The sequence below is a fragment of the Plectropomus leopardus genome, chromosome 6 (assembly GCF_026936395.1).
Source record: "Plectropomus leopardus strain MGB_pleo_1.0 chromosome 6, ASM2693639v1, whole genome shotgun sequence".
In the NCBI taxonomy this organism is placed as follows: Eukaryota; Metazoa; Chordata; class Actinopteri; order Perciformes; family Serranidae; genus Plectropomus; species Plectropomus leopardus.
In genome coordinates, this window is record NC_142181.1 from 14,054,918 (window position 1) to 14,081,576 (window position 26,659).

Consider the following 26,659-nt stretch of genomic DNA (forward strand, 5'->3'; position numbering starts at 1 on the left):
CTCACGTTCTGTACTATTGACGAGATGATCGAGTCCAAAATACACAACTGTCAAGCCTAAAGGCTACCAGACAGATCCAAGTATCACTATTCTTAGCAACTGTCAACGGAAATGTTAAGTACACAAGTAGAGCTAACTAACGTTAGCTAGCTATCAGGATCACTAATGTTTTCTAAGCCAATGGGCCAATGCCTGCCTCCCACTACAGCGCTAGCTAGCCTGTTAGCTAATGTTAGCCAGACAGAAACAAGTAGACTACTAACAAGCAACGTGTCAACAAAGTACACCCCTCCTTTTTAGGTAAAACGTACCAAAAAACGTCAAGCATCTTATTTACCTAAGCACCTTGGCAAGAGTGACAAGTCTCTCGGCTAATTATTAGCGAGCTAATGCTAGGTTAGCCAAATAAGATAGCAAATGTTTCGTCAATGACCGTTCACTCGCAAACACAAGGCTGACAAAAATAAACACTAGGCTATTAGCTAGACGGGCTATTGTCACTGGCTTCTGTAGGTTGAGCTAGCTATCCCGTTGACAAAAAAATCACTGACCTTAACAATACCGAATTAGCTACTGCAGGGCAGTCACGTAGATGACGTTAAGCGTTGTCAAATCAAACAAGAGCGTTTTAGCTATAACCAGCTAACCTTGGCATGCAAGCTAATTAATATTAGCAATCCTTGTTGTCGCTGGTTTACGCTCTGCCAGCTCGACATGATGGCAATGGTATCTCTTTGACAAACAACATCTTCGTTACAACTCACAGATTCAGCCTTCTGGGAACAATTTTGTCAAATTTTAGGATTAATTTCTCAAGTTGTCTAGCTAGCAGTTAGCACGTCAGCGCTAGCTAGCGAAAAGAAATGGCCTCTGATACCTTTTAGACACAAAAAACAGGCAAGCAGGAACGGGATTCGAGATCTTTTCGCAACACTGAATGATAATTCCTCCGATGTATTTCGATACTGAATAATCTCGAAGGTCCACGAGACTGTTGGCTGAGATGTCACTCAAAATTTCTACCTTTTGTATAATGTTGTTACCTATTTGTTCCAGTGTTGTAGTTGTAACAGACAGTGCACCAGCTCCTCTTTTCTCTCTCTACCACTGCTAGTTTCACATCAGCTGAGGGGCCTACAACTGCAATATACATCCGCGTGATTCATCCGCTCAGGGACTAGCTGACGCTACCTCTGATTTTGGCTGTCTGCTCCTTTTTTCGCAAACAATGTCGCTGCGAGTTTTGCTCTGTAAATTTGTGATTATAAAGTCAATTGACAAAAGGCGCTATATTCAAAGGTAATGACTGAAAGACTTCAGTCATTGGTAACATTAGCTTGTGAAAATATTAAGTATCAATCCGCTGGGTCGTGACCCCCCCCTCCTCCCCCCACCAGTTAGTAAATACTGTTATTTAAGTTGCTTTTTGGTCGTCATGGTTACAATTTTACATCCAAAATGGCCTGTTTGCTTGGGGAGCATCTTTTTAAAATTAGCGGTCAAGGCCCACCTCCTTCAAAAGATTTTTTCCAACTTCTTATTACCAAAACTGAGGTTGAGTATTTACAAAAGTTTCTATTTAATCTCAAAGAATATCTTTGAACTGAACTGTGTAACTAACCAATAACTGAGGCTATCTTAATTTTTACCTTTACAGTTTGTGAGCTAGCTAACGTTAGCTTTACATAACAACCGCACTGCTGTACTATTATATAATTTGTAGACTACTTCATGGCAAGTTGAACAAAGATTAATGTACCATCCAGTAAAATTTTACATTTTATGCTTTATTCCCACTGCGTGAAAAAACTTTGCAAACATCTGCCTTTTTAATGCAATGGGAATTTGTACAATCAGCATTCACACCTGGGTCAAATGACTTGGCAGCAGACATAGGTTTTTATGATCTCCGGTGCCAATTGGCACTGATTAGGAACACACAACACCTGGGTGAGCGTGCTAATTTCAGCTCTTTAACCAGCGGGATGCAATGACGCTCCAAAATAGCCTGCACCAAGTTTGAAAGAGAGACTGAATAAGTAAGATATACAGAAAGAGAAGTAACCACCATTGAGTTTTCACAGTCCTCTGTCCATGCTTCTTTCTACTGTTTCCCTGCTCTCTGGTCTGTCTGTGACGTTGCATGGACACATCAAAACAAACAGAAAGGCACGCTCGTCTGTTATAGAGCTGTGTACACAGCTCCGCTCTACTGGTAATAGGAAAGCAGTCTGGCCTATTTTTGGCAGGTCTAGTATGTATGAAAAACTTGCACACGCACGCTAATTTTTGTGGGAAAGCGGTACTAAATTGAGTGATAAAGTAAACAGTGAATTGATGTTGAAATTATATAGTAACATATGATTAGCCAAAACATTAAAACCACTGGTGGGTGAAATTAATAATATTAAGCGTCTCATTACATTGTATTGTTCTGCTGGGAAACCTTGGGTTCTGGCATTCACATGGATTCTACTTGACACGTCTCACCTACCCAAACACCACTGCAGACCAAGTACCCCCTTATGGCAATGGCACTCCCGGATGGCAGTGATTCAGTAGTATAATGCACTGCACCGCAAAAACTGCTCAACAATTGCCCGAGGAACATGGCCTGAGGAACATAACAGAGAGCCTGGCCTCCAAGTTCCCCAGATCGAGGTGATGTACCCCAGAGGTCCTACGTCCATGCCTCAAGAGGTCAGAGGTCCTACTGTAGATTGGACATTGCTCTAATCTGTTGAGGTCTAAACTGAGGCCGTCTAGGGGGTGTCCTGTGGTGTCTGGTACCAGGGCATCTGCAGTGGAACCTTTGAGTCCTGTGGGTTGCCAGGTGGGGTACCAGCACATCCTAACAGCCCATGGATGCTCAATTGGATTGGGATCTAGAGAATTTAGAGACCATGTTGATGCCTAAAGCTCTTTGTTACATTCCTCGGGCAATTCCTGAGCAGTTTTACGGGGTATCATGGTGCATTGTCCTGCTGGGGGGGACCACTGGCATTCCCGAAGAGGGCTACTTGGTCTGCAATGGTGTTTGGGTGAGATGTGTAAAGTGGCAGCCACATAAATGCCAGTACCATATCCAAGGTTTCCCAACACAATTGAATTGTAAATGATATGATGAATGTTATTTACTTCTCCCAGCAGTGGTTTTAATGTTTTGACTGATTGGTGTATATGACTTGTAAAATTAATCAATGAAAAAAAAAAAAGGATCCATTATGCTTCAGGTCATTTGTCATTACAGATATTATTATACACAACCTAAACTGTCCTTTGGATATGCATGCATGTTAAGGTTCTGCTGGAATAAATTCATAATATCTTCACTCTTTCCTCAATGTTTATTTTATTTCTCGAACTTTAGGTAATATGGAGCAGATGGCAGATTTCTGTGCAGCATGTTGGCCGGGCCACTGCACCTGAAGAGCTCAAGATATCCCATCATGACTTCCTAGATCATAAAACATTACAGCGTAAGAGTTCTTCATCAGAATTGCAACCTAATCACTACCTAGTAGCCTTACATTATGTCTGTGATACTGAAAATCTTTTCACTTGTCCTTTATTTTGTTTGTTGAAGTGTTACAGTACTTTGTTCTGCCTCAGTGTTTTTTAATGGAAACCTATCATTTGACATCTAGACTGTGCTTTCCACCCCTCATCTGTAGGACAAATTGGAGCTGTTTTCGGGCAGAGGATCCTGGAATACACAAGATCACTTTGTCAAGGAAAGCTTGATTACCTGGAGCGCTTGCCTGATGACATATTGCTCCAAATCCTGTCCTACCTGGAGCTGAAAGATATAGCACAGCTAGCACAAGTTTCAAAGAGATTCAGAAAGGTGAGAGCTTCTAATAATGAGAATTTCACAACAGTACAGTAGTTTCCATATTAGATGACACAGAAATGGTGTTATTTTCTATTTTGCTCTTTGTGCTCAAATGTATGTGTAGAGTGAGAACCAAAACTGTTAATCTGCAGTGTTTTGTCATCTTGTGCTCTGATTGAACTCTGCCAGGTCTGCAACTCCGAGAGGTTTTGGGAGCAGTATGTGAGGAATCGCTGTGCTGACTTTAACAGTGACATGGAGAACATAGCAAATGCCAGGAGCTGGAAGATACTGTTTTATGACTTTCTCCACACCAGTGGGAGTAAGAAGCAGCAGTGACGCAACTGATCAGTTTTTTGACTGTGTCAAAACAACTATAATACATATGCTTTCACAGTGACTCAATAATTGGTATTCATTTTATACTTTGTGAAACAAGAGTTAGTGTTTTTAGTGAGGTTTAGTGTTCTTAAGTTTAAAATTTACACTTCAGATATGTGATCTACAAAAGAATTTATATTTCAATAGTTTTAAAGTGCCAAACCTTCTTCAAAAAAAGCCAGTATTTTTATGTGTTGCTGCTTTCTTGTTAAACTTTGAATAACAACAATCACCACCAGTATTTAATGGGATGATGCCGTTACTTGAAAGTTATGCATGTTACAAAGAGTTCAGTGTTAATGATAAATTCAATTTGCAAACCGTGAAATACAGCAGTGGCCCATCTTGTTTACTGAAGGATAAACGTGTACAACATGTTTTAAAATGGCTTGTTACCAAGCAAATGTCAATACTTAAGCAACAGGAGTCATGCTGACATCATATCAAGGTCAATGGTCAATTTCAACACACACTTCCTGTTTACATTTGCCAGAGAACTGTTCTTGCGCCCTCTGCTGAAGGCCCTCGGCAGTCATCGCTGTCTCTGCCTCCAGACCAGCCTGTGTTTGAATATGGTCTCTGTGCTGTGTTCGCTTGTGCAGCCAGCAGAGGGAGCAACATGGCAATGAAAACTAGAGTCAGATGATGGGAGGAGGAGGATCAAGCAAATAAACCCTTGGGTAACGTGTGCAAAACAAGTGCTGTAATTCTGGTCACCATATCCAGGCCTAAAGACTACAACACACTTTTCCTGGATTGAAACCTTGTACAAATCTACTGTAGGGGCATCTGTCACACCGGTCCTACCTCACCTGAAACCTGTGCAAGCAAGCTACAGTAACGTAAGACAAAGGTATGCACTGGCTTTTTCTTTCTGTTTCTACTAAAGTGGATCGGGGACAACATATTGTACATATTGTATACCACAATACTGTCCTTGTTTCTTACTGTCACTTAAGGATGACAAAATAGAAACACAAACATTTCAATGTCCTGTGTTAAGGGATGAGATGAATGTGTCCTTTTCCAGTATGTTATTTTCCATTAATGTTGAAACTTCCCTCAATGTTAAATATTTGTCCATCCAAATGATAGCTGGGTGTTGGAATGATCTGACATAACCACATACAGCCTTGACTGGTAGCTACTATGGCCTATTATTAGCCACTGAACACTGGATACCGCCTTCTCAGCTGAGTCTGGTCTAGGAGGAAAAATATTCATTACGTAACAATAAAGGGTCTGTCTCCCAGACCCACTTCCTGAATACCACAGCAGCAACTAGGCCCCAAGCCGAGGCAGAGCGGAAGCCTCATCCATTTGTTTGCTGGAGCAGTGTAAAGCGGTGCCGGTTGTTTCCTGCTTATCCCTTGCCTCCACACATTCACCACGCCACCCCTCCTTCACAGCTCCTCTTTGTGGGTCAGTGATGCAGCGGGAGTGACGCAGCAGTGGCAGCAGCCTCCAGAAGACAACTATACACAGCAGGAACAGGGAGCCTCTGCCAGAACTGGTCCACAGGCAACTTCCAGACAGCAGTGAAGAGGGAAGATGGTGAAGGCCTGATCTAGGCCAAAGAGAGAACCGGAGCGGGCGGTCACTGTCCTTTCCTCCTCCTAAACAAACACCAGAGAGACTTCCACAGTGGCAGAGACAGGCCCGGCAAGACCTTCCGCACAGAGACATTTTGGTAGGCAACTCAAAGTATGAGTGCATGTTACGGCAGTAACATAAGTGCTACCAGGGATGAGTGTCTTTGTATGCTACGAGTGTGAATGTTTGAGAATGAGGTTGAGGCCTACTCAGCCTTGTAGGGCGGTCTGTGCCTCCCTGCTGATCTGCGTCTCTACAGGGCGCAGCTGAGCCTACTGAGCATCAGAGGCCTGGATATTTTGTCCTGTGGTTTTGAACACATACTAGCTGTGATAACAAGGGTGGGTGACAAGGTGCTGCTTACAAATATTTCATATAATCTACATCATGGAGTAATATCTAAGTAGGGGCAATGACTTATTCGTCGTTTTGATTCCATTTAAGCTTGAGATCTTGCGTATTTATAAAAGGAACAGCTTCCCAATTCTTCAATAAACATGAATAATGGTTTCCAATCCTGTGAACTGCAAAGCGCATTTGCCAGATTATGGATACTAGGGATGACCTCAGCAGTTAAAAATATAATGGTTAAAATGGTCCACTATGTTTTGCCTTTAAAATGATTAAAACCATACATTTGATTGGCTTAACACAAATGCATTTTGCATTTCAGCATGCAGTTCAGACTGTACATACAAATTAATGGTTGTTTTATGTTAGGACTAAAGAAAGACCACGAGGTAGATGGCTGCACGAAAAAAACAATAGTTTAGAATAATTAGTCTGCCCGCCGTCAAAACCTGCATTCACTTCGTCATTGGAGTAAGCACGGACATACAAATTACAAATGTTATAAAAAAAGAATATTCTCTTTAAATATCACTGATTTTCCTTCCCTGCTCCAGAAAAAAACCCAAATACACTGCAGTCAATAAAACCCCTCCAACTTCTGTCTTTAAATATAACAGCACTACTTATAGTTCACAAGAATTTGGGGGCTTATTAGTTAATTTTACTTCTTGGTATGTTTTCTACTACTGCGTATTTAAGCACTTGATATCTCTTTTTATGTTTTTTTGTTGTCACACCAACATGATCCAGAGCAGAGGAAGTCTTAAAGTTTAACTGCCTGACATTGTGGTGCACTGGCTGCTCCCCCAGGCTAATGTGGGGTCCTCGAGGAAGCAGATCTTGCCTATGGCACTAAAAATAGACGGCTGAGCCTGTGGTTAATTTTGTATTTGTTAAACAAATATAACATGATGTACCAAACTCAGAAAAGGGAACAGGACAATAGAACAGCTAATATCTAGGTTGATCATTGAGTCTAATTTAAGAGGCTGAAATATAGACTGTCCACGAATAGCACATTGCCTTCCTTTAGGGCATTTAGTGTGTGCTCGCATAATGATATGGCACCTGCTATTTCGTCTTTTGAAGTTAAAAGTGCATAAAATTAAAAAGCTCTTCAACTGATTTAAAGTAGGTCTCAGCCAGCACAAAGAGAAGACCCTCACAGTCACATGACTTCACTCAGTTGTGTAAATTAAAGAGCTGCTTCCGTCCTCAGAGGCTAGCGAGCAGCTCACAGTGCCATGTGAGGGTTCAGCCTCCTCCCATCCCCCTCGTCTGCAGTGCTGACGCATCTGCTGCTTTTGCATCAATCAGCAGCCTCTATATAGGTAGACCGAGAGTCCCCGCTGATAGCAGGACACTCTTTTTTTCCTCTCAGCCTTGCTCTCAGTTTGCACGCTCACTGCGATTGTGAGAAAAAGCACCGATGAACATCTGTCCTGTGACTGCTGTGTACACAATAGGACAGTAGTGACTGCCATCTTCTCTCGGGTTCTGCATTACCTAACCACAGTGACTATGTAAGCACAGACGAAAGGCTTTGCTGTTATATATCGCTGCACAGATAGAGTGTGTGTGCACAAGCATGAAACAGATGGTGCAGCGTTATGCATTCGTGGTGCATGTTCAGATCATTTTGTTTCATTTGAGACATTTTTCCTTTTGGTCAGCATCGATGCATCAGGATCGAGCTGCCGTGGTGCTGAGGAGATTTAATACGGCATTTGTAGAGAAAGCAGAGCAGCGCTCACTCTATGCTGCTACCAGCAATGCAGCTCAGCGTTTTCTCTGGCTATAGCATCGAGCACTGAGCTGGTGTGTGATGTAGCACCCAGAATCTCTCCGCTCTCCCTACAGCCCTCTGCCATGCTTAATAAAAGTTGCCGCTTCCTGCTCAGTGGCTCCAGAACGAACGCTTCAGTTGCCCAGCTAGCACAAAGGCAGACCCATACTCCGGTTTAGCTACATGCTGTACAAACTGAGATATTCCTATAGCTGAAGAAGGACAGAAGAGGGACAGTCAAAGGAGGGCAGGGCAGATCTAGCCCAGGACCTGGGCTGCAAGGATAGAGGCGAAGGACGTTGGAGCTGGAGTCATCTGCACACAGAGAGGGAGGGAGAGGAAGAAAGACGTCAGAAAAAGCTCTGCTACTGACAACACCACTGTTCAGCGACCATCATAGAAAAAAAAACTACTTTCGCCTTGTCCTCGCGAAACTGTTTTTCATGTATAGTTGTGTATATTGAGGGCTGTAGAAAAAGGATACTGCATGACACTGTTTCCTGTTCGCCCTGCATCATTCTCTCTGTTTTACTAAGGTATGTTTTGCATGGTTTCCCTTAATTCATAACCTGTTTTTTTGCGGAAGTACACTTTGCAGAGATGCGTGAAGTGGCTTTGGCTTTGACATTTCACTCTTTGTTTGACGAGACCGTGTGCTATACTGTCATTTCTTGGTTTGTGGTTTGGTATGTGGGGTTTTTTATTTTACAGGTTGAGACGTAAAAAAATAATATCACATGAGCTTTGAAGGTAAAGAAAGGTCGGGTGTGGCAAAATCATACGCACTGATGACAAATTTCAGATTTCCGCTCAGCATGCGGTGGCAATAAACCACAACAATTGGTATAAAATGTGAAAAACAAGAGTAGTAAAGTAAAACTGTAACCAAGAAACTGCTCCCGTGAACAGCACAAACTGAGAAATTGGTGCAAAAGCCGTGGCTGATCACTTGCTGTTATCAAATGAGAAAGTCCTTTGGGTAGCATTTCTGCTGCAGACAAAGACACAGACCAATACACACAGTACATTCATGCTGAGACAAAAGCAAACCTCAACTGCTCTGTAGACTGCTGCATGTTGCAGGTTCTCAGACAGGGCAGGATGTTTGTGGGAGAGAGGGGACCGAATACCCCAACAGCTAGTACAGTCACTTGCCATCCAGCTGAATCCCAATAAGCGCTGCGCCATAGCATGTTGCCATGACAACGGAGGCCTGTCTGAGGAAGAAGGCAGGAGGCTGGTGGTGTTTTCAACAGTCTGAGAGGCTTCAAAGAACGACGGCCATATTGCATTTGTTGCACGAACACAAATTTGGAAGTGAATGGAAAAAAAACAAACACACATAACATGACATCACTGATAAATGACCTAAATCCCTTTGAAGTAAACAAAAAGTACTGTTTATGTATTGCCTTTTAAATAAAAAAATTTCAACTAATTTTCAAACGCGTAACGGTCAAGACAAAAATTAGAAAAGCACTAAGCAATAATGGAACTGCCTGTTAATCTAATATAATTTGAAACTATCTTTGCAGCATCATTTGCAGACTAAATCTCATAAGGATCACAACAAATTAAACGCTTGTTTTAATGTTCACCACTAAGCAAGAACACAACAAAGTTTACAACAGAGACACTAAATTTTGGAAGCATTGCCTCTAGACTAGCATTTAGCCAAAGCATCTCCAGATAAAGAAAATCATGGACTAATGCTAAATGTTATGGTTGCTGTAATTCTTTCCCTTGCAGCTCTAAATGAAAATGAAAAAATAGTAAGAACATGAAGTACTAACTTAAGTTGGTTATTTAAACATTTATGCAGGTGTTCATCACTCACAAATACAAGCTGAGTGTATCTTTGCAGATATAGTCAGCATGATACGTGAGACATGCTAAATGACTCAGTATAGAGTCAAACCACACTGCCTCTGTTATGAGTAGGCCACAGTTGGAACAACATGCTAGGTGACACATCCTCTTTCCAAAGTGAGAATGAATGAACTTTGACTTCCTCTGAGAGTTGCAGATCATTTAGTTTACTGTCAAATTAATCCACAAATGGTGCTTTGTCAATATCAAAAAACTGTAATTCCCTGTCTGACCAGAAATCTGTGCACGTGTTTAATATCCATACAGATGTGTGTCTTTAAGATACAGTGCATAGTACAATTATTAGCAGAGCAGCTACGTTTAATAGGCCAAAGAATATAAATGTTTCTATTTTTTATAGCAATAATTATTGTGCTTCTGTGCTACATTACATTGTATCAATGGCCCTTTCTGGCTGCCATTTCCATCATCAGGCATTAATAACTCTTCCCTGCAGTTAACAAAGTAATGTATGTGGGACAAGTGAAAGGACGTCTCTGCTGCCGACTGACAGACAACTGAAGAAGGGAGCGTATGAGTCATCAGTGCGTAAATGTCTGCATGCCATTTTCATAATAACCTAGGCCTTGAGAACATCAAGAGCTATGGTTGCACGCTCAATGGATTACCACCAAAACAGAATTATTCTAAACAATAATGTCAACATAATATATGGCTGACGGGGTCACAGCATATTTTACAATATGCAGGCAGTTGTTTTTTAGTAAGATTTCTCTCTCATGTCCTAAATACTTCGTTCTGGGATTAGTGCATCAGCACCTTGGGCTGCTCATGACAAGAATATTCCATGTATGATAAAACAGGTCAGAACAGACCTGAAACAAAAAGGAAATTATAGGGCAGACAAAAAATACTTGCATATAGGAAGTATATAAGAATGCTATACATCTGGTTACTATATTCAAGCGTTTTTCCTCCTAGAAATTAAGTTCTGAATTCTAATATTTCTGTTCCTGTTTTGTGACTAAACCTTAATTTCTGCAGCATTTCTACTTATCTGCATAACACACTCCCAGCTGGGTATTTTCTACTAGAACCCACAGGTCACTGAGCAGCTCGCTGTTACTGAAATATCGAAACAAATGTATTCTTATTACAGTATTCTATCAATAAGGTCTTCCTTATAATAATCAAACAAAAGACAGGCTTTTAAGTGTCTGATTTAGCCTTTAGAAAAGATTACGAGAAACAAGAATAGGAAAAAAGGAAACAAAAGAACAGAAGAGCCTGAGGATAGTAGTGGCATAATCCTGACTGTTTGATAAAAGTGTTTGCACTTTACAGTAGATTGTCTTTTGATGATCATATAGTGTGTTTTATTTATTTTTTAAGAAACAGGATGGAGATTATGATGGCTTGAGTCACCACAACTGTTGACCAGACTGTTGGCACTGGAGCTCATCTGTCAGGACACTACTGCCATCTAGTGTTAAAATACCGGAACAGCTAAATCACCACATGTACAAAATGTACACACATCTTCTTGATTTTCAAAACAATATCAAAACCATCACATCCACCATTTTGTAATAATCTGATAAAATTATTTTTTTCTTTATCTTTCTAGATGACTGTGGTGTCCCCGTGCACTCAGAACCTGATGGATAGTGCTCACCCTCAAACTGTGCTTAGCAAGCTCAATGAGCAGCGCTCGCAAGGCCTCTTCTGTGATGTCACCATTGTGGTGGAGGATGTTAAGTTTCGAGCCCACAAGAACATCCTGGCAGCCTGCAGCGGGTACTTCAGGAACGCTCTGACAACTCCTGAGACATGGAGCTCTGGCCAAGTGGTGGAGCTGATGGACCTTAAGTCTGAGGTGTTCGCCAGTATCCTCAACTTTATCTACTGCTCAAAGGTGACGTCAGCTAGTGCAGAGGACACAGGGGGACTGGTGGCAGCTGGAAAAAAACTTGGAATTCCTTTTTTAGAGAAGCTTGCAGAGCAAGAGAGGCAGGACAAATGTGTTAAACCCACTGACTCCAGCACAACCCCAGTGTCTAAAAAAACTAAGAAGGAAGCTCAGAGGCCTGAGGACCTAGACAGAGGGCCGCGCATCACCAATGCTTTCTCTATCACTGAGGTGTGTCCTGGGAACAATCTTTTAACCCATCTGGTTCAAACCAATGGGGAGAGACAGTCACCAGATGTGGGACAGCTCCCATCAAGTTGTCCCACGACCTCCTGCCTCAGTGGGAACAATGAGACAACCCACGCCCTCTCAGAGCACTCATATGCAGTGAGCAAATCTACTGAAGGCAAAGACAGCAGTCAGTGGGACAACAAAAAGGTCTGTAAGCCAGCAATACCTCATCCAAAGCAACTCATTTACAGGAACACAGGCCCGCTTAAAAAGCGCCACAGACTGCGGGGCACTTTGTGTCGAAGCATACTTCCAGCACCAGCTGAACCACAAGCAGATAAACCAAATACAGTTACCCCCACATTAGCTGATGGTGTTTCCGCAGCACCTGCTGTATCCATGACACCACCTCCACTTTTTTCAGAGGCAGAAACACAGAAAAGAACAGACCCAGAGCTCCCGGTAGCCGCGGACAGTGGTCTAATGGAGCTAGGTCCACCAACCCTATCCCCTCACCCAGAGGACAGTATTTCAATCTATGGATGTGACCACTGTCCAGAGATATTTGCAAACAAAGCTCTTCTTACCATTCACTCAGAGGTACATAAAAAGCGTTTTGTCAGTCATTTGTTTTGCAAGTTTTGTCACAGAAAGTTCATACACCTCAAACGGATGCGCAACCATGAGCAGGTCTGTCCGAAAGCTGTACGAGGTCCGCCTAAACTGCATGCCCCTGACATATCAACCAAAGATGTGGAACAGATTACAGATGACAAGCCCAACACAGAGAGTATGGTGACTCAGCTACCTACTCCCGAAATCTCCTCCCCTTACACCCCAGAGCCTCTTCAAGCGGACCAATCAGAGCCTCCACAGGAAGAGAAGGTAGTAAAGCTAGGTAGCAGTCAAAGGAGATACAACTGTAGCGTGTGTAAACGGGTCTATGTCACCCTGTCCAGTCTCAAAAGGCACGAGAATGTACATTCGTGGCAGAGGGCTTATCCCTGCCATTATTGTAATAAGGTGTTTGCACTGGCAGAGTACCGTACAAAGCATGAAATCTGGCACACAGGTGAACGTCGCTATCAGTGCATTTTCTGCCTTGAGACATTCATGACATATTATATCTTAAAGAACCATCAGAAGTCTTTTCATGGCATTGATCCCAGTCTAGCTGTGAAGAAAAAATCTGCCAATGGTGGTCTTAAAGCCAGTGTTTATCCAATCAAGCTTTACAGGCTTCTGCCTATGAAGTTCAGAAAGAGACAATACAAGACATACAGTCAGACATATTCAGAGAGTGTTGAAAGAGGTGACGAAGCCCCACCAGACAATAACTCTCTCATCCCTCCATTTGAAGAGAACGGTCTGATCAGCCACCCTGATACTGTTTCATTCCCTCTGACATTCATGGCAACAACAAAGATGGTGGCTCCTGTCATTCCTCACATCAGCTTTGGCAAGCCATGTGACCAACATGTCGAACAAAGTCTCAACAGTGACTTGGAAATTCAGAAAGGCACAAGAAAAGAGGCAGAAAACAGAGATTCACCCTTCAGTGACTACAACAGCACCTTCTCTTTGCAATCCGAGTCTCCTGCACTGGGTTACAAAGACGATCCTCCAGTGCTAAGCAATTCAGAGCACATCGGTCGTAATGTGCCATTCTTTAACTCTTTGAACACTGTTAAAAAGTTAGGTGAGCTATCAGCTTCTGCAAAAAGAGTTGAGGATATGACCAAGGAGATACTTCAATCGAGCACTGAGAATCTGGTGCGCGATAAAGATGTGAGGGCAAAGACTGAAACGTATATCGCCAAACCTGCATGCCCGGGTCCATCTGTGGATGGTGCTGCCATGCCGCTCTGTCAGATAACAGTGAAAATAGGCAATGAAGCCATCATTCGCCGCCGAATCAAGGGATCTAAGCTCTTCCCGAGAAAGAAAAGGAGAATCAGAGACCGGAGTGAAGAGAGCCCAAGTCGGTGCCCTCCAACAAGGGAAGACTCAGAGAGCCCCAGGCTCCGCCTGCGACCTGAAGCGACTGCCGCAACAGAACCAGAGACATACGATGATCCCAATGACTGTGACACAGCTGATATGCTTTGGCGTCCCTACTATTCGTACAAAGCTAAAAAGAAAAGGAAGAAGTTGAGATTGAAGCACAGAAAGGCTTTGTTTCACGGTTATCCTGACATATCTGCAGATAGAACTGCTGCCGGTGAAGCTCATTTTGATAAAAGCAGTTGGCTGACAGAAGAGAGCATGTCGGGTGGTAGTGGAGAGGTGAAACGCAGTCTCAGCAAGAACTCCAGCCCGAGGGCCACCTACAACTGTGACATCTGTGACAGCTCTTTCATCACAGAGACTGGTCTGAGAGCTCACGTTATTGGTTCCCACCCATGTTTCTGCAGGACCTGTGGTAAACAAGGTCCCCCTGGTGAGGCTCCTGCCGGTGGTGATTACATCTGCAACAGCTGTATGGAAAATGGCTCCTGTTTCGATAACACACCTCGGAGCCCCAACCCAGAGAAGAAGTATCGCTGCTCCTTCTGTCCCCAGCGGTTTCTCTACCTTGCAACCAAGAGAAGCCATGAGAAAAAACACCAGGAGACAAATGAGGAGGGATATAACTCTGACAACTTCTCACCATGTTCGAAATACTCAGCACACCTGTGTGAAGACAATAAACAAGACACCATCAAAACAGAGGAGAGTGACAATCAAGGAGCCACTGACATAAAAAGTGAAAGAGTGGAAGAAGGACATTTTTCCATTGATAAAATGAAGCCTAAAATCGAGGATACATCTGACTTTATGTCTTTAGCTGCCTACCAAGATGTGTCATATCCCAACATCAAAAGTCCACTATCACCCTGCATTGACCCGTTGTTTTCCCTGACACACTCAAAGCTGAAACATAAAACAGCGAAAAAAAGGATCAATGCACAGCATCCTATGCATCTCATCTCAAAGAAGCAAACTTGTGACAGAGACAGTGATAGCAACAAGGACACTTTGATGGGGCCAAGAACAACAGGTCACAATGATCGCGAGAAGTCCTGTAAACTCTTAAGGAGAAATGACTCTGAAACTAAAGGTGCCCACATTTCTATACACAAGCCAGAGAAATGGGTGTGCAAAGAGGAGCCATTTTTCTAAAGATCTTTGACTGTGGAAAATAACAGGAAAGAGAAAGTGAATCGAACTTCACGCGGCTGCTTTAGGTTAGAAAATATGAGAGTGTTATCTTTGCAGCTGAGCTCAATAAAATGTTTTGAATGGACAGTAAAATGAGGATCTAACATCAGTGCAGGCTTTTATCTCTTTCCTCCCATACTCAACGACTGAGCGATTTTTCACCTTTGTAGAGCATATTTTTTGGGGGTAATGTAGGTCTTTCTGACACAGACTGTACCTTGTCCATTGTCTATGCATATATGGCAGAATCAGTGACATGACTGTAAGCAGTTTCAGAGCAGGGGTAGGATGTGTTGGACAACTGAAAACCTGCCTAGTGTGGTTACAACTTCACTTTTTAAAACATGTCTGTGGGAAAACAGTATGAATTTCATAACTGTCACATTTCTGAATCTCACGTTCGGTTAACTGGCTACGGTGAGTTGCACTTTATAGTTAGACTATGCGGATGTGTTGGATAAAATCTTTGATAATTCAATATAAATTCTAAGCACCATATAATTTTAATTTCTAATTAACAAATGGCACCCTTGAGATTAAAATTACTACTTTTGTGTGTTTAATATGTATAAAACATGTAAAAATATTTAAATAAATGTTGTTGATATTCTACACAGTTACATCCTGTCTTCCTTTAGCCTAGTTAGAGATCCGGTACACGCTTGACTACGACAGAATTCAGTGACCACTAACTGATAAGCACACTTACTGATTTTCTGATACTGATGCTAAGGGAATAGTTACAGAAATCATAAACATCATGCGGTTGAAGTGTGGAGTGGAAAAGTTAAAATAGCAGGATTTAAAAATTCAAATAAACCTGCCCCACAGCAAAAAAAAAAAATCACTAAATTTAAAGCCACATGGTTATCTGGTCCTTCGGAGACCTGCAGCCCATCTGAGAAGCTCATTCCCTCATTCTTCCACACTAACTGCATCTGTATTTAGAGTTAGGCCTCAAGACACAATTTCCAGATGTGTCTAAATTCCTCACTTCTTTCTAAGACTGGGTTTGTGATGTAACAGATGGATCATAAGTCGAGGTATAAGGCCCTGCTCGACACACTAACTACTCCATGGAGTCAACATTTTTCAGTCATTAAATTAAGGACAATTACATACTGAAATAACACTGATGACAACAATTGATGTATTGTTACTGATGCTATTCTGGATTGAATGTGAGCAGCATTTTTTATTACTTTACATTCATGACCTGTAAGCATATGGCACTGAAAGCCATAGCGCTTTAAAAATATGTAAAGATTAGTTACTTTAATGTAAAATTTTGATTTGATTTCACTTCATTGTCAGACAAAAGTCTGAAATGTGTCTGGCATCCCAGGATGTTGACAGTTTCACATAAATACACATAAATATAAAAATACAGAATATTTAACCGCATAACAAACCCAAACTACAAATCACAAATCATTACAAAAAGTGGATGACGTGAAAAATAAATCAATCAGTGTTTGACCCTGGCACACTGAGGCGACTTAAAAGCAACACTCTGTTTTAATAAGTTGATAAACTAAGGAAAAAAAGAGTTTCTTAAACCATTCAATCGAGCCTGTGGGGCTCTAAATCTTCTGTGTGATGACAAAAGCTGATATCTTAATATATATGCTTCATATGCTTGCAATCACTTCAATGTACAGCTGAAACTATATTGTACAATAGCTACTATTGTACAATATAGCAATAATATTATATACAATATTGTACTATTGTACTTTAATGACATGAGATACAAATCCAATATAAAACTGATATAATGATGACTAGTTCTTCACTTCAGAAAGATTTTCTTGATCTCATTCATCACTAAATGACTATATTAAATAATAACACATTAATGTCTCAATGTCACAAACTTTGATGGTAAATAGCAGAGACTTTTGTGACATAAAGTGCACTTTAAAAGATAAATATGATGTTATCAATATATGGGTGCTGTGCACTTTTGTGAGCTACCAGAGATAATCTATAGAAACTGATCATAAGAGTTATATTGCATACCTGACTGCCCTTTCAGGCTCCCTGCTACCATCAACGATGAAGATCAGAACTGTGTTTTCACCTAACCACAACCAACATCACCTGGAAAGACAGGAAGAGGACACAGGATGTGTGTCATGTTTTTATCCAGAAGAAACACGATGACACACGGTGACATGATCTTTATGAATAAGAAATCCTGGAATATTATATTTGGAAAAATGTAGACACCTGTAGCATTCACACCGATTCATTCCACTAAATTATCCTGTTAAAAGCTGTCAACCAACCTAATAATAATTTGCAAATATTACAGGATATACTTTACACCGATAGGTCTATGTATGAAATTGCTGCTATCTGAAGTTCAATCTGGCATTCTTATTAGGAGCATGAGACCACAGCTACTGCTTTTTCACACTATATAGTTTGCAGTGGTGCAATGTAACAAAGTAATAAAATTTCATACTTGAGTATTTTTTGGGAGTATCATTACTTTACTTGAATTTTTTTTGTATTTCTGTCTACTTTCGCTTTTACTCCACTACATTTTCTAAATAAAATGTATACTTTTACTCCAATACATTTCCCAAAAAACGTTGTAGTTACTTACTACAAAGTAAGGAATGAGGGGAAAAGGGAGGAGAGGACGAACCGACAATTAGAGGAATGGAAGAAAAAATAAATTTTGGTCTTTAAATCCTTTCAGTTGTAAAAAAAAAGACCTCAATTTTCTTCAAGTGTAATGCACGCTCTATTTTTAGTGTGGTCTATGTTGCTATGTTGTATCTAACTTCATAATTCTCCATATTTTCTGATTGATTGCTTTTTTAGTAACAGAATTTACTTAATTTTGATACTTTGATACTAGTAAACATCAGATACTTTAAGACTTTTTACTCAATTAATATTCCAATAGGTCATTTTTGGAAAGACATCTGTACTTTTACTCAAAAATGGTTTTCAGGGACTTCACTTACCACTAATATTTTGAGAAGCACTTAAATCTTTGAAACCTGGATAGACATAAGTTTTTTTGTGCTGCATGCAGACACCCTCCACACGCATTTAAACCTTTCAAACCTGAGCAAATCCACCTGATTTCTTTTATAAAATCATGACAATTCAATAAGCAAGAAACTGGTAATACAATAACAACCTGGAAATTTGCTTTTAAAAGGAATAATGAGAGAGAAAAAAGGGGGGGATTCTACATAAAAAGTGGAGGAAAATGTCCAGAAAACATTTTTTTTAAATTTCTTTTTCCTGGTCATTTTCTTGTTCATTGTTGTTTTTACTTTGGCTTTACTGAATTGAAGGTAATTTCCCTTAACCTCTCTTTTATTGCTAATTTTCTTGTAACTTTCTATTCTTTTTTTGTTTTTGTTGCTGCAAATTTTTGGGTAATTTCTTGTTAAGTTGCTCTTTGCCACCTTCCCTTGTTTTTGAAAGAAATCAAGCTGATTTTCTCAAGTTTCAAAAGGGATAACTGCCTTATTTTTAATTGAAATAAAAATGGGCATTTCATTAACCCGCGAACTTTTCCAATTTTACAGTCACTAGCTAGCTGTGACTTGTGAATGCGTATGTTTTCAGACATTTTAACACGGCAAATCTCCATTTAAATATCACGTTTGTACATTTCTTTTGCTTAACTTATGTTGTAGAGCTTTGTGTGGTTCGTTTTTGAAATATCCGTCAATGTGAAAAGTTCTCGCCAGTCCTAAAAACCTCCGAAATTGACAAATGTTGACAAATTCACATGTGCCTGACACAAGCATGTCATACGGGGTTAACTTAAAGCACTGCTGTGTAAAGTAGATTAGCCCGCTAAGCTAACTAGCCCCACAAGTCAAAGTATCAGTTCTCGGTGAGCGCTGTCGTTGCATAATGAGCGACAGCACAGAGAGACCTTAAATCTTCTTAAAAGCTCCTACCATCTCCAGACTGAAGTCAAAGCAAGGCTCGACTTTTGAGGAAGCTCTTTCCAAACGTTTTAAGGCACCAGTGTGTACGGGACCTGACGTGACGCGGCAGTGGGGCTGGCTTTCCTCTGCTCTGCCTGCATTCATAAAGGGATATGATAACCCAGCGCTGAATGCACCGGAGCAGCGAAAACAGTCAGCTCTGACCATGGCGGAAGAGGACGACGCGAAGATACGGATTTTACAGAGCCTGCGGGGTAAAATATGTAAGTCTGACTGGCGACACGATGTTTTTCGTCTCTCACAGGGGGGGGAGAGAGGCTGGTAGACCTAGCGAGCGGCGAGAGGAGAAGCCGGAGGGGCGCGGCGTGCCAGTGCCATCAACAGTCGACCGTGTGGAGGCAGAGGCGGTTCATCTGGTCGGTCTGCTGGCTGTTGGTTAACGTCAAGTTAGCTTAGCATGCTAGCAGCAGCTCGTAGCTTTGTTGTGAATGATTTCATTCATCGGGCAGGGATCCTCGATTGTCCGCGAGGCTGATTCAGCATACTGGGTGTTTGTAGCGTTTTAGAAATTTTAATTTTCTCAAATCAGGGCGTTTTGTGTGGATCCGAGCTGCCCTGTGAGCTAACGTTGGTGGCAAAGTAGGCTAGCTGCTACCAACCGCTTCAGTCACTGACCCATTCTGCTATAATGTTTGTCCCCGCAGGCATCTGATAGTCAGGTAACTTAGATGATGTTAGATATTTTCAGCGACAACACAAAATGTAAACGTAATGCCTGTCAAATAAGGTCCAAAGCAGCAGTGCTCATGGTCACTTAGTCTACAGTGGCGTGTCCAGACCTTTTTTATTGGGGTGGCCCAAGTGGGACACTGACTTATGTTGGGGTGAAGTATTAGCACTGCTGCGGGCACACGTGTCGGCATAGCTTTAATTTATCATTTTGTCTCCACTACCCATACCCACTGTAATTACTAACATTACAGTGTCTCACATCCATATTTATATTTTAAAGATAAATAGACCTACCAGTCACAATCACATCAGATTTTACACAAAAAGTTTATTTTCTCAAAAGCAGGGTGTTTTTTTGTGGATCTGAGCTGCCCTGTGAGCTAACGTTGGTGGCAAAGTAGGCTAGCTAGTATCAACCGCTTAAGTCACTGACCCAGTCAGCTATAAGGGGCTGATAGATGCATTGCACCAGGTGCAACTGCTCCAAAAAGGCCATGGATGCGCATTTGGAAAAACAGCTAGGGGCGCCTGTAGACTGTAGCTGCGTGCACATGGCCAAAAGTGACATTGACAAGCGGTGCAACTCGGTGCCTTGAATGGAAAAGTCGAAAATATTTTAACTTTTATGCATGCTCAAAACTGCCAGAGAAATGCGTAGCGCAGCAGCAAGAGAGGAAATCCCAACAGGTGTGCTGGCAATGCTTCTCTAGCAATGCATCTTGGTGTGATCCGCCCTTAATGTTAGTCCCTGCAGGCATCTGACAGTCAGGTAACTTAGCTAATGGAAGATATTTTCAGTGACAACACAAAATGTAAATGTAATACCTGTCAAATAAGGTCTAAAGCTGCAGTGCTCATGGTCACTTACTCTATACTGGGGTGTCCAGACTTATTTTTACTAGGGTGGCCCAAGTGGGACACAGGCTAATGCAGGGGTGGCATGCAGTATGAGTACTGCTGCGCGCACACACATCAGCATTGCTTTAATTTACCATTTTTGTCTCTACTACCCATACGTACTGTAATTACTAACATAGGGGTGTCTTACAGTCCTCTTTATAATTTAGTTTAAAAGATAAATTGACCTAACAATCTCAACACAACAGAGTGACGACGCACAAATGTGAAATAACGCGTCTATACTTTGTTAAATACATTTTTACTGTAATAGTAGATATTATAATGGAAAGTGTAAAGTGACGATAAAATTAAATAAATAAGCCTGTGGGAATAGACTTTGTAACAGTTGTATCGACAGTTGTATTTTCTAACCACTGCCAATCATTGCACAAGGTTGTATGTTGATTGATGGGTGACTTGATGGCTTGAGTCGAAGTCCTGTCTCAACACACATTTCAGCTGGTCTCTTAATCGCCGGTCTTTGCCATTTGACCTGCATGTGGAGGCATTATTAATCGAGAATCATTCTAATGCAATTATCATGTCTCATCATTTTAACACCACATGAATGATTAAAGCATCCGTGGGAAAGAGTTTGATGTCTTGCTTGCAGTCATAGTATAGTGATACGCTAGTCATGCATGTGATAAGAGTCCAAATCGGAAATGTTGGCTTTAAAGTCAAAAACTCACAAGCCAGTTTCCTCATACTCCCTCAGGCTTGGCTGGCGGACCTGCCAGGAGGCTGTGCGCCTGTTTGAATGTGTGATTGTTTTGTTTTGCCAAATTACTCAACATCAAGATGTGTGTGGCTGCTTTTCAAAAAATTCAGCCATTACCAATATTTTGAGATTCAAATTACACAAGCTGTACTGGTTCCCATTATGTACTTTTACTCACAGATATGCTGCAGCAGATTTGATTACTCTTAGTATTAACATACATCCATTAGTGTGCAACCACTCCTCTCTGTGTTGGTGTTTGAGGGAATCGATTATGGTTAGGACTCACTTTGCCCCAGCGCAATTGCTTCATGTCAGTGGGGAAAGTATAATACAGTGCGGTCAATCTTCAGAAGAAATCAGTTTAAAATAATCCAGCAGTAAATCATTTTTCTCTTAAAGAATAATAATGATTAATATTATTATTATTATAAAACATGTTATATTTTTGACAAAACATTATTTTTAGTGTGCCTTTGGGAGACATTTTCTGTTTCCAAAGCAGGTGTAGATCATATCATGATTAGTTATAAATCTGGCTTAACTGTATGTATTTACTGTAAGGTGAATATAGGCTAACTAGTATGTAATGCTTGTGCGCATAGGCACACAATAGGAAGACAAATGTCAGTTTCACTACTATGAATTAATGAGAAAACAGTAAGCAGAACAAAATAGAGGAACTATTGTGGCATGTAACTCACTTTGCAGTCTTACGAAACTCCATTCTTCCTCGTTCACACTTTGTCCTTTTTCCTTTAGCCTACATCAATGGAGGTGGCATTTTATAAAGATGTATTCTTATTATAATAGTTTTTTTTTTTTAGATAGCCAGTGTACTTTGATTTATGCCCTTGCTTGCTTAATTGTCAGAATAAAATCAGGAAAAGGCCAGTTGACTCAGCAGTTTTCGGATGTAGTTGGGTATTGTCTAGGTTTACTCTCTGACCTTTCGGTCACGGTTTTCACAGGATGACATGCTTCTGTTTCAGTGGAAATGTTACTGAAGAGAGAAGATGTTAGTAGGGTAGGTTAGCCAAATATATGTGTTTGTATCTGTATGCATATGTGCTTTTGTGCTCTACTCCCACTAGGTCGTCCTGGTCCAAGATTAGCGACAACTTGGCTGTTTTCACTAACCGTTCCTAAGATTAGCCATACACCATTATTAATAGCCTGTTAAAAAGCTGATCTCACAGGTGGCTTTTCTTAATTAGGTCCTCACCTGGGCTTAGGCTACCTATCCAAAGCTAGAGGACCACTTTAGACTGCTGCCCTTCTAATCCGACAGCCTAAGTCTGATTCATCGTGAAGTTATTGATAGTGCTGTGCTCGAGTGACTGCCATTTAGCTGTTCCGAACGTTCAAGTTATCTGGCTTTGATTTGGTGCTTTTTTTAATGTATGTGTTGCACAAAACCACATGGCATGTATTCTGGGCAGGGTAATGGAAGTGTGTGCATGTGGTGTATGTTACAAAGGTGTTTGTCATTTGTGAATCAGCGCTCTACCATCGTCATTGGTTATCCTGAGGAAGTCGATGTTTCATGTTTTTAACCACATATGAGCCTCAAGTCTACTTCAGCTACATCCGCTCTGCAGCTTGCCCAAACAACTGGCAAGAGCCAGTGTCCCCATATGAACATGAGGATGTAAAAGTGTGCTGTTTATGACTGCAATCGCATGTGCTTATATTGATTACAATGAGCTTGTACAGAGTCAGATTCAGTGAACTAAACTCTTACTTTTATTTCAGGACATTTCTTTCCCTTTTTTGATTAAGATTTGCAGTAGGATCTTACTAATAAAAAAAAACATTATTTTGATTAGCTTGACTTTAGGACTGCCTCTTGTGTGTTGCACTGAGTTAGCAGAGTAAAGCTTTTTTCAAGATCTGAAACTTAAACACACGTTCTCAGAACCTCATGAAGTTTTGTTGACATGTCATTCATTTTAGACCTCAGTCAAGTACTAATATTAGTATTCATAACTGTAGACTGGTGGGAGCAATATAAATAGAGAAATGTTATCGATAAGTAGGGGTATTTGTTGTCCAAAACATGTGTTATTAATAGGCCAAATACATCGTACACATATTTAATTTTCTTAAATTTGGGAAAGACTTCTGTCATTTTGATGCCAGTAGAGATAATAACGATGTACGCCTCTTGGTTTTGCAGGTGAAGCTAAGAACCTGGGCCCTGTCTCAGGTCCAAATCGACAAAGGGATCTCTGCACGTTTTGCACCATAAGTCTGGATCAGGAGGAAGTGTTCCGCACCAAGGTGTTTGACAAAAGCGTCAGGTAGGCAAGGTTACCCCTGCATCTTCTCCCTGTCTTATTTCCAGTTGGTGTTGCCGTTTTACAGCCATTACTGTACAGTAAGGTGTTGATTATGTTAACGTTACAAGAAACGGCAGGCTGTCAAACATTATGCTTTTTTTACATTTCATAAACACTGACTTATATATCATGCATACTTTAGTGACGTGGGATTAAAGATGTGCAAAAGTCCTTTTTTAGGTAGTGGTCGATGTCCAAACAGAAAGAGCTGTATTTATTATTTTAATGTAGCATATCCACCCTCTTTATTATTTGCTCTCATGTTGAATATGGGACTGGATGTCTTCTAGTGTTTACCTGTTGAAAGATTTCAACTAAATAATTGAGTTTTATTGTAGAGAGCTTTTCATATCTTTCTTAAAAGTGGTAGGATGGAAGTAATTGGCAAACTAGAGCTGGGCAATGTAGAAAAAATCATATATCATATACCAGATAGCTCGACATAGGGACGATATTGCAGGTTTAACTTTTGGTGCTTCACAAAATATTTACATAATGAAATATTTAATAAATTATCACCTGTAATGTGGATAAAGTGACTATGTGGGTAAAGGCAAATAATAGAACAACTAGAACAGTTTAGCAAGTTGTGTAAATCACATCAATTTACTGTAATGCAGTCTTTAAAACCAGGAAAAGACAGCACTTTCAATGTTACTATAAACAAAATCTAAGATGATATACAGTTTAATATCACAATGTTGAGAAAATATCGATAATATTGCCCAGCTCTATGACAAACTAAATATTACTTTATTTGACAAATAAAGAGCAGTAAAAAAAATTGCAATTAAAATAAAATATCTGTCTAATACAGAAAAGCAGATAGAACGGGAAACTACTGCTGGGGATATAGTATAAAGTGCACACTGACACACTTACAGTCCACATAAACAATGGTTCATATTAACAGTTGAAAATAAGAAAATCACAGTTGAATATTAGAAGTAAAATCAAAGTATTCAATGGTTTGTTTCCCGTACAGCTTGATACTTAGAGGATGGACTCAGAGGATGAGAAATGATTGCAGTTGTGTACAGTATTTCAGAGTCTTGGGTTTCATCATGTTCAGTCTTCACACACCTCATCTATAGCAAGTAATGTTGGCAATACAAGAAATCCAAACATCCCTCTGTTTATATGCGGGCCATGTTTCGGGTTCAGTATGTTATTTGTGCCGTTTCCTCCTCAGAGTTGGTTTTTGAGCTAGTAGTGAACCTTCTCTAAGGTTTTGGATGTGTACCGTACAATCCAGTCAATCAAGTGAAAATGTCAAACCTTCATAGTCGAGGTTTTACTGTCGTTTTCTAAATACTGTATATCATACTGTACTGTATTTAAAGCCTTTCAGTTGTTGAGCGTTCATTTGTTGGAGGGTCATTTGTCATTTCTTTAGACTTAATTTAATGCATAATGGATATATTAATTGATGGAAATAAACATTTGTTATAGTTTTATTTGTACTAATTTAGAAAAATGTAAATTTGTTTGGGAGGGCTCAAAAAGTGCAACACTTAACACGGGAAGTTTCCTGTAAGCATGACCTGTATCTGCTAATGCAACATTTTTTAAGAGCCATTATAACAGAAATTAATACCAAGATAATGTGCAACATCCCATTTTAGGAACGTTGTTGAAGTCAAATCAAATCTAAAAGAAAACGGAAATAACATGTTGAGAAAATCTCTCATGTGGAAGCAGTTACGGTAAACTCTGGACCATCTCTGTTTGTTGCAGGCTGATCATGTGAGAAATGTCTGGTTTGGAATCCGGCTACTTGATTACATCTTACAAACTGTCAATATGTGACTCAGAGCTGTATGCGTGCAGGGTACCATTTCAGCTGGCAAACATCAAGTGATTCAGACCGAAATTAGCTATTTTACCAAAAGCTCCATGTTCACAAGTGTTTGAGAAAAAGGTGTGGGAGACGGCCACCAGGAAACCTTTTAGGGTTTCTATCTACATCATTGCACATCTCACTGTAAACATGGGCCTGCCTTCTCGAGGTATTTCACAACAGCTCTTTTTTTTTTCTCTCCTGATTTCGGTGCCGTTCAAAAGGATTTTACAGTCTCTGAGGAAGTGTGTCCTCCCACGCTCTCCCCTGTCTTTCTCTCTGTGTCACTCTCAGCTACCTTAGCCCCTGTTTAGCACATCTTAATAATCACTCAAATCTGGCCTGCTGTGTCTTTTTTTTCCATTTGATGGTGCTTGACTCATGCCTGTTGCTTGTGCTCCTGTTTCTAATGGTGTAAGGCTGTAGGGAGGCTCTAATGGCAGCTAATCCCCTGGATAAAGCAGTCATGTTCAAACACTTGTGGTCAAGTGCTTCTACACTTTATTATAAGCTGTGGTGACAATAGTAAGGAAGGTAGTATGGTGGGTATATGTTTGAGTGTGTGCAGAATAGGGAGCTCATAAGTGTTCAATTCCATGTGATGTTGAGGCGGATGTGTGGGTGTACACTGGATGCGTTGGCCACACCCAGTGAGGAAGTGTCAGGCAAGATATTTCACCATCCAAAATGCATCAGCTGTAAAGAAAGGCATCAGTGAAGTGGTATAAGAGTTACAGGGCCAGGTTAGCGCAATACTAGCATTGGATATGTATACAGATATGCCTGTTTATAAGGCTAAAGTATAATTCACTAAGGCACATGAGTCATAAACTCCAGTGAAGTTTGACAGGCATGTGCAAGTGGTATTTCTTTGAATTTATTTCATTTTTGAAACTGGCAGACATATACACCAGGCATCTACCAAGTTTTGTATATACCATCCAGGGTTCCCGTTGGTCGTGAAAAACCTGGAAAAGTGATGGAATTTCACAGTCATATTTTCCAGGCCTGGAAAAGGTAATAGCATTAGTCAGAATCCTCGAAAGTTTTGCAAAGTCATGAAATTTCCTCGCGTATG

At 40.7% G+C, this 26,659-nt stretch overlaps 4 protein-coding genes across 14 annotated transcripts in view; 3 read left to right on the plus strand and 1 right to left on the minus strand.

The window, feature by feature from the left end:
* The window catches only part of trip12 (thyroid hormone receptor interactor 12), a 48,728-nt gene extending 29,546 nt beyond the window's left edge, over positions 1 to 19,182 (minus strand). For 2 of the 5 annotated variants that reach the window (XM_088078828.1, XM_042486030.2), the window contains exon 1: positions 1,044 to 1,184. The gene's annotated coding sequence lies outside the window, so the exon portion shown is untranslated. The other 3 variants (XM_088078826.1, XM_042486029.2, XM_042486033.2) reach the window with 3 other exon arrangements.
* fbxo36a (F-box protein 36a) lies at positions 1,207 to 4,687 on the plus strand. 2 transcript variants are annotated; one of them, XM_088078832.1, is made up of 4 exons: positions 1,207 to 1,554; positions 3,371 to 3,485; positions 3,648 to 3,847; positions 4,025 to 4,687. In XM_088078832.1, the coding sequence occupies exons 1-4, from the start codon at positions 1,459 to 1,461 to the stop codon at positions 4,172 to 4,174; spliced, it is 561 nt and encodes a 186-aa protein (XP_087934958.1). In that variant the 5' UTR covers positions 1,207 to 1,458; the 3' UTR covers positions 4,175 to 4,687. The 2 variants fall into 2 exon arrangements, with proteins under 2 accessions (XP_087934958.1, XP_042342133.1); XM_042486199.2 differs by having other exon boundaries at positions 1,444 to 1,554; positions 3,371 to 3,479; positions 3,675 to 3,847.
* On the plus strand, positions 4,929 to 15,729 carry zbtb38 (zinc finger and BTB domain containing 38). 6 transcript variants are annotated; one of them, XM_042486624.2, is made up of 4 exons: positions 4,929 to 5,069; positions 5,626 to 5,906; positions 11,169 to 11,305; positions 11,404 to 15,729. In XM_042486624.2, exon 4 carries the CDS (start codon positions 11,404 to 11,406, stop codon positions 15,076 to 15,078), a length of 3,675 nt encoding a protein of 1,224 aa, XP_042342558.2. In that variant the 5' UTR covers positions 4,929 to 5,069; positions 5,626 to 5,906; positions 11,169 to 11,305; the 3' UTR covers positions 15,079 to 15,729. The 6 variants fall into 6 exon arrangements, with proteins under 6 accessions (XP_042342558.2, XP_042342557.2, XP_087934957.1 ...); XM_042486623.2 differs by lacking the exon at positions 11,169 to 11,305; XM_088078829.1 differs by lacking the exon at positions 4,929 to 5,069 and having other exon boundaries at positions 5,464 to 5,906.
* Positions 19,099 to 26,659, plus strand: part of rasa2 (RAS p21 protein activator 2) — a 35,856-nt gene continuing 28,295 nt past the window's right edge. Inside the window, exons 1-2 of the mRNA XM_042486996.2 lie at positions 19,099 to 19,309; positions 23,579 to 23,702. Coding sequence (XP_042342930.2) covers positions 19,252 to 19,309; positions 23,579 to 23,702 — 182 coding nt within the window. The 5' untranslated portion in view covers positions 19,099 to 19,251. The remainder of the gene's footprint in view (positions 19,310 to 23,578; positions 23,703 to 26,659) is intronic.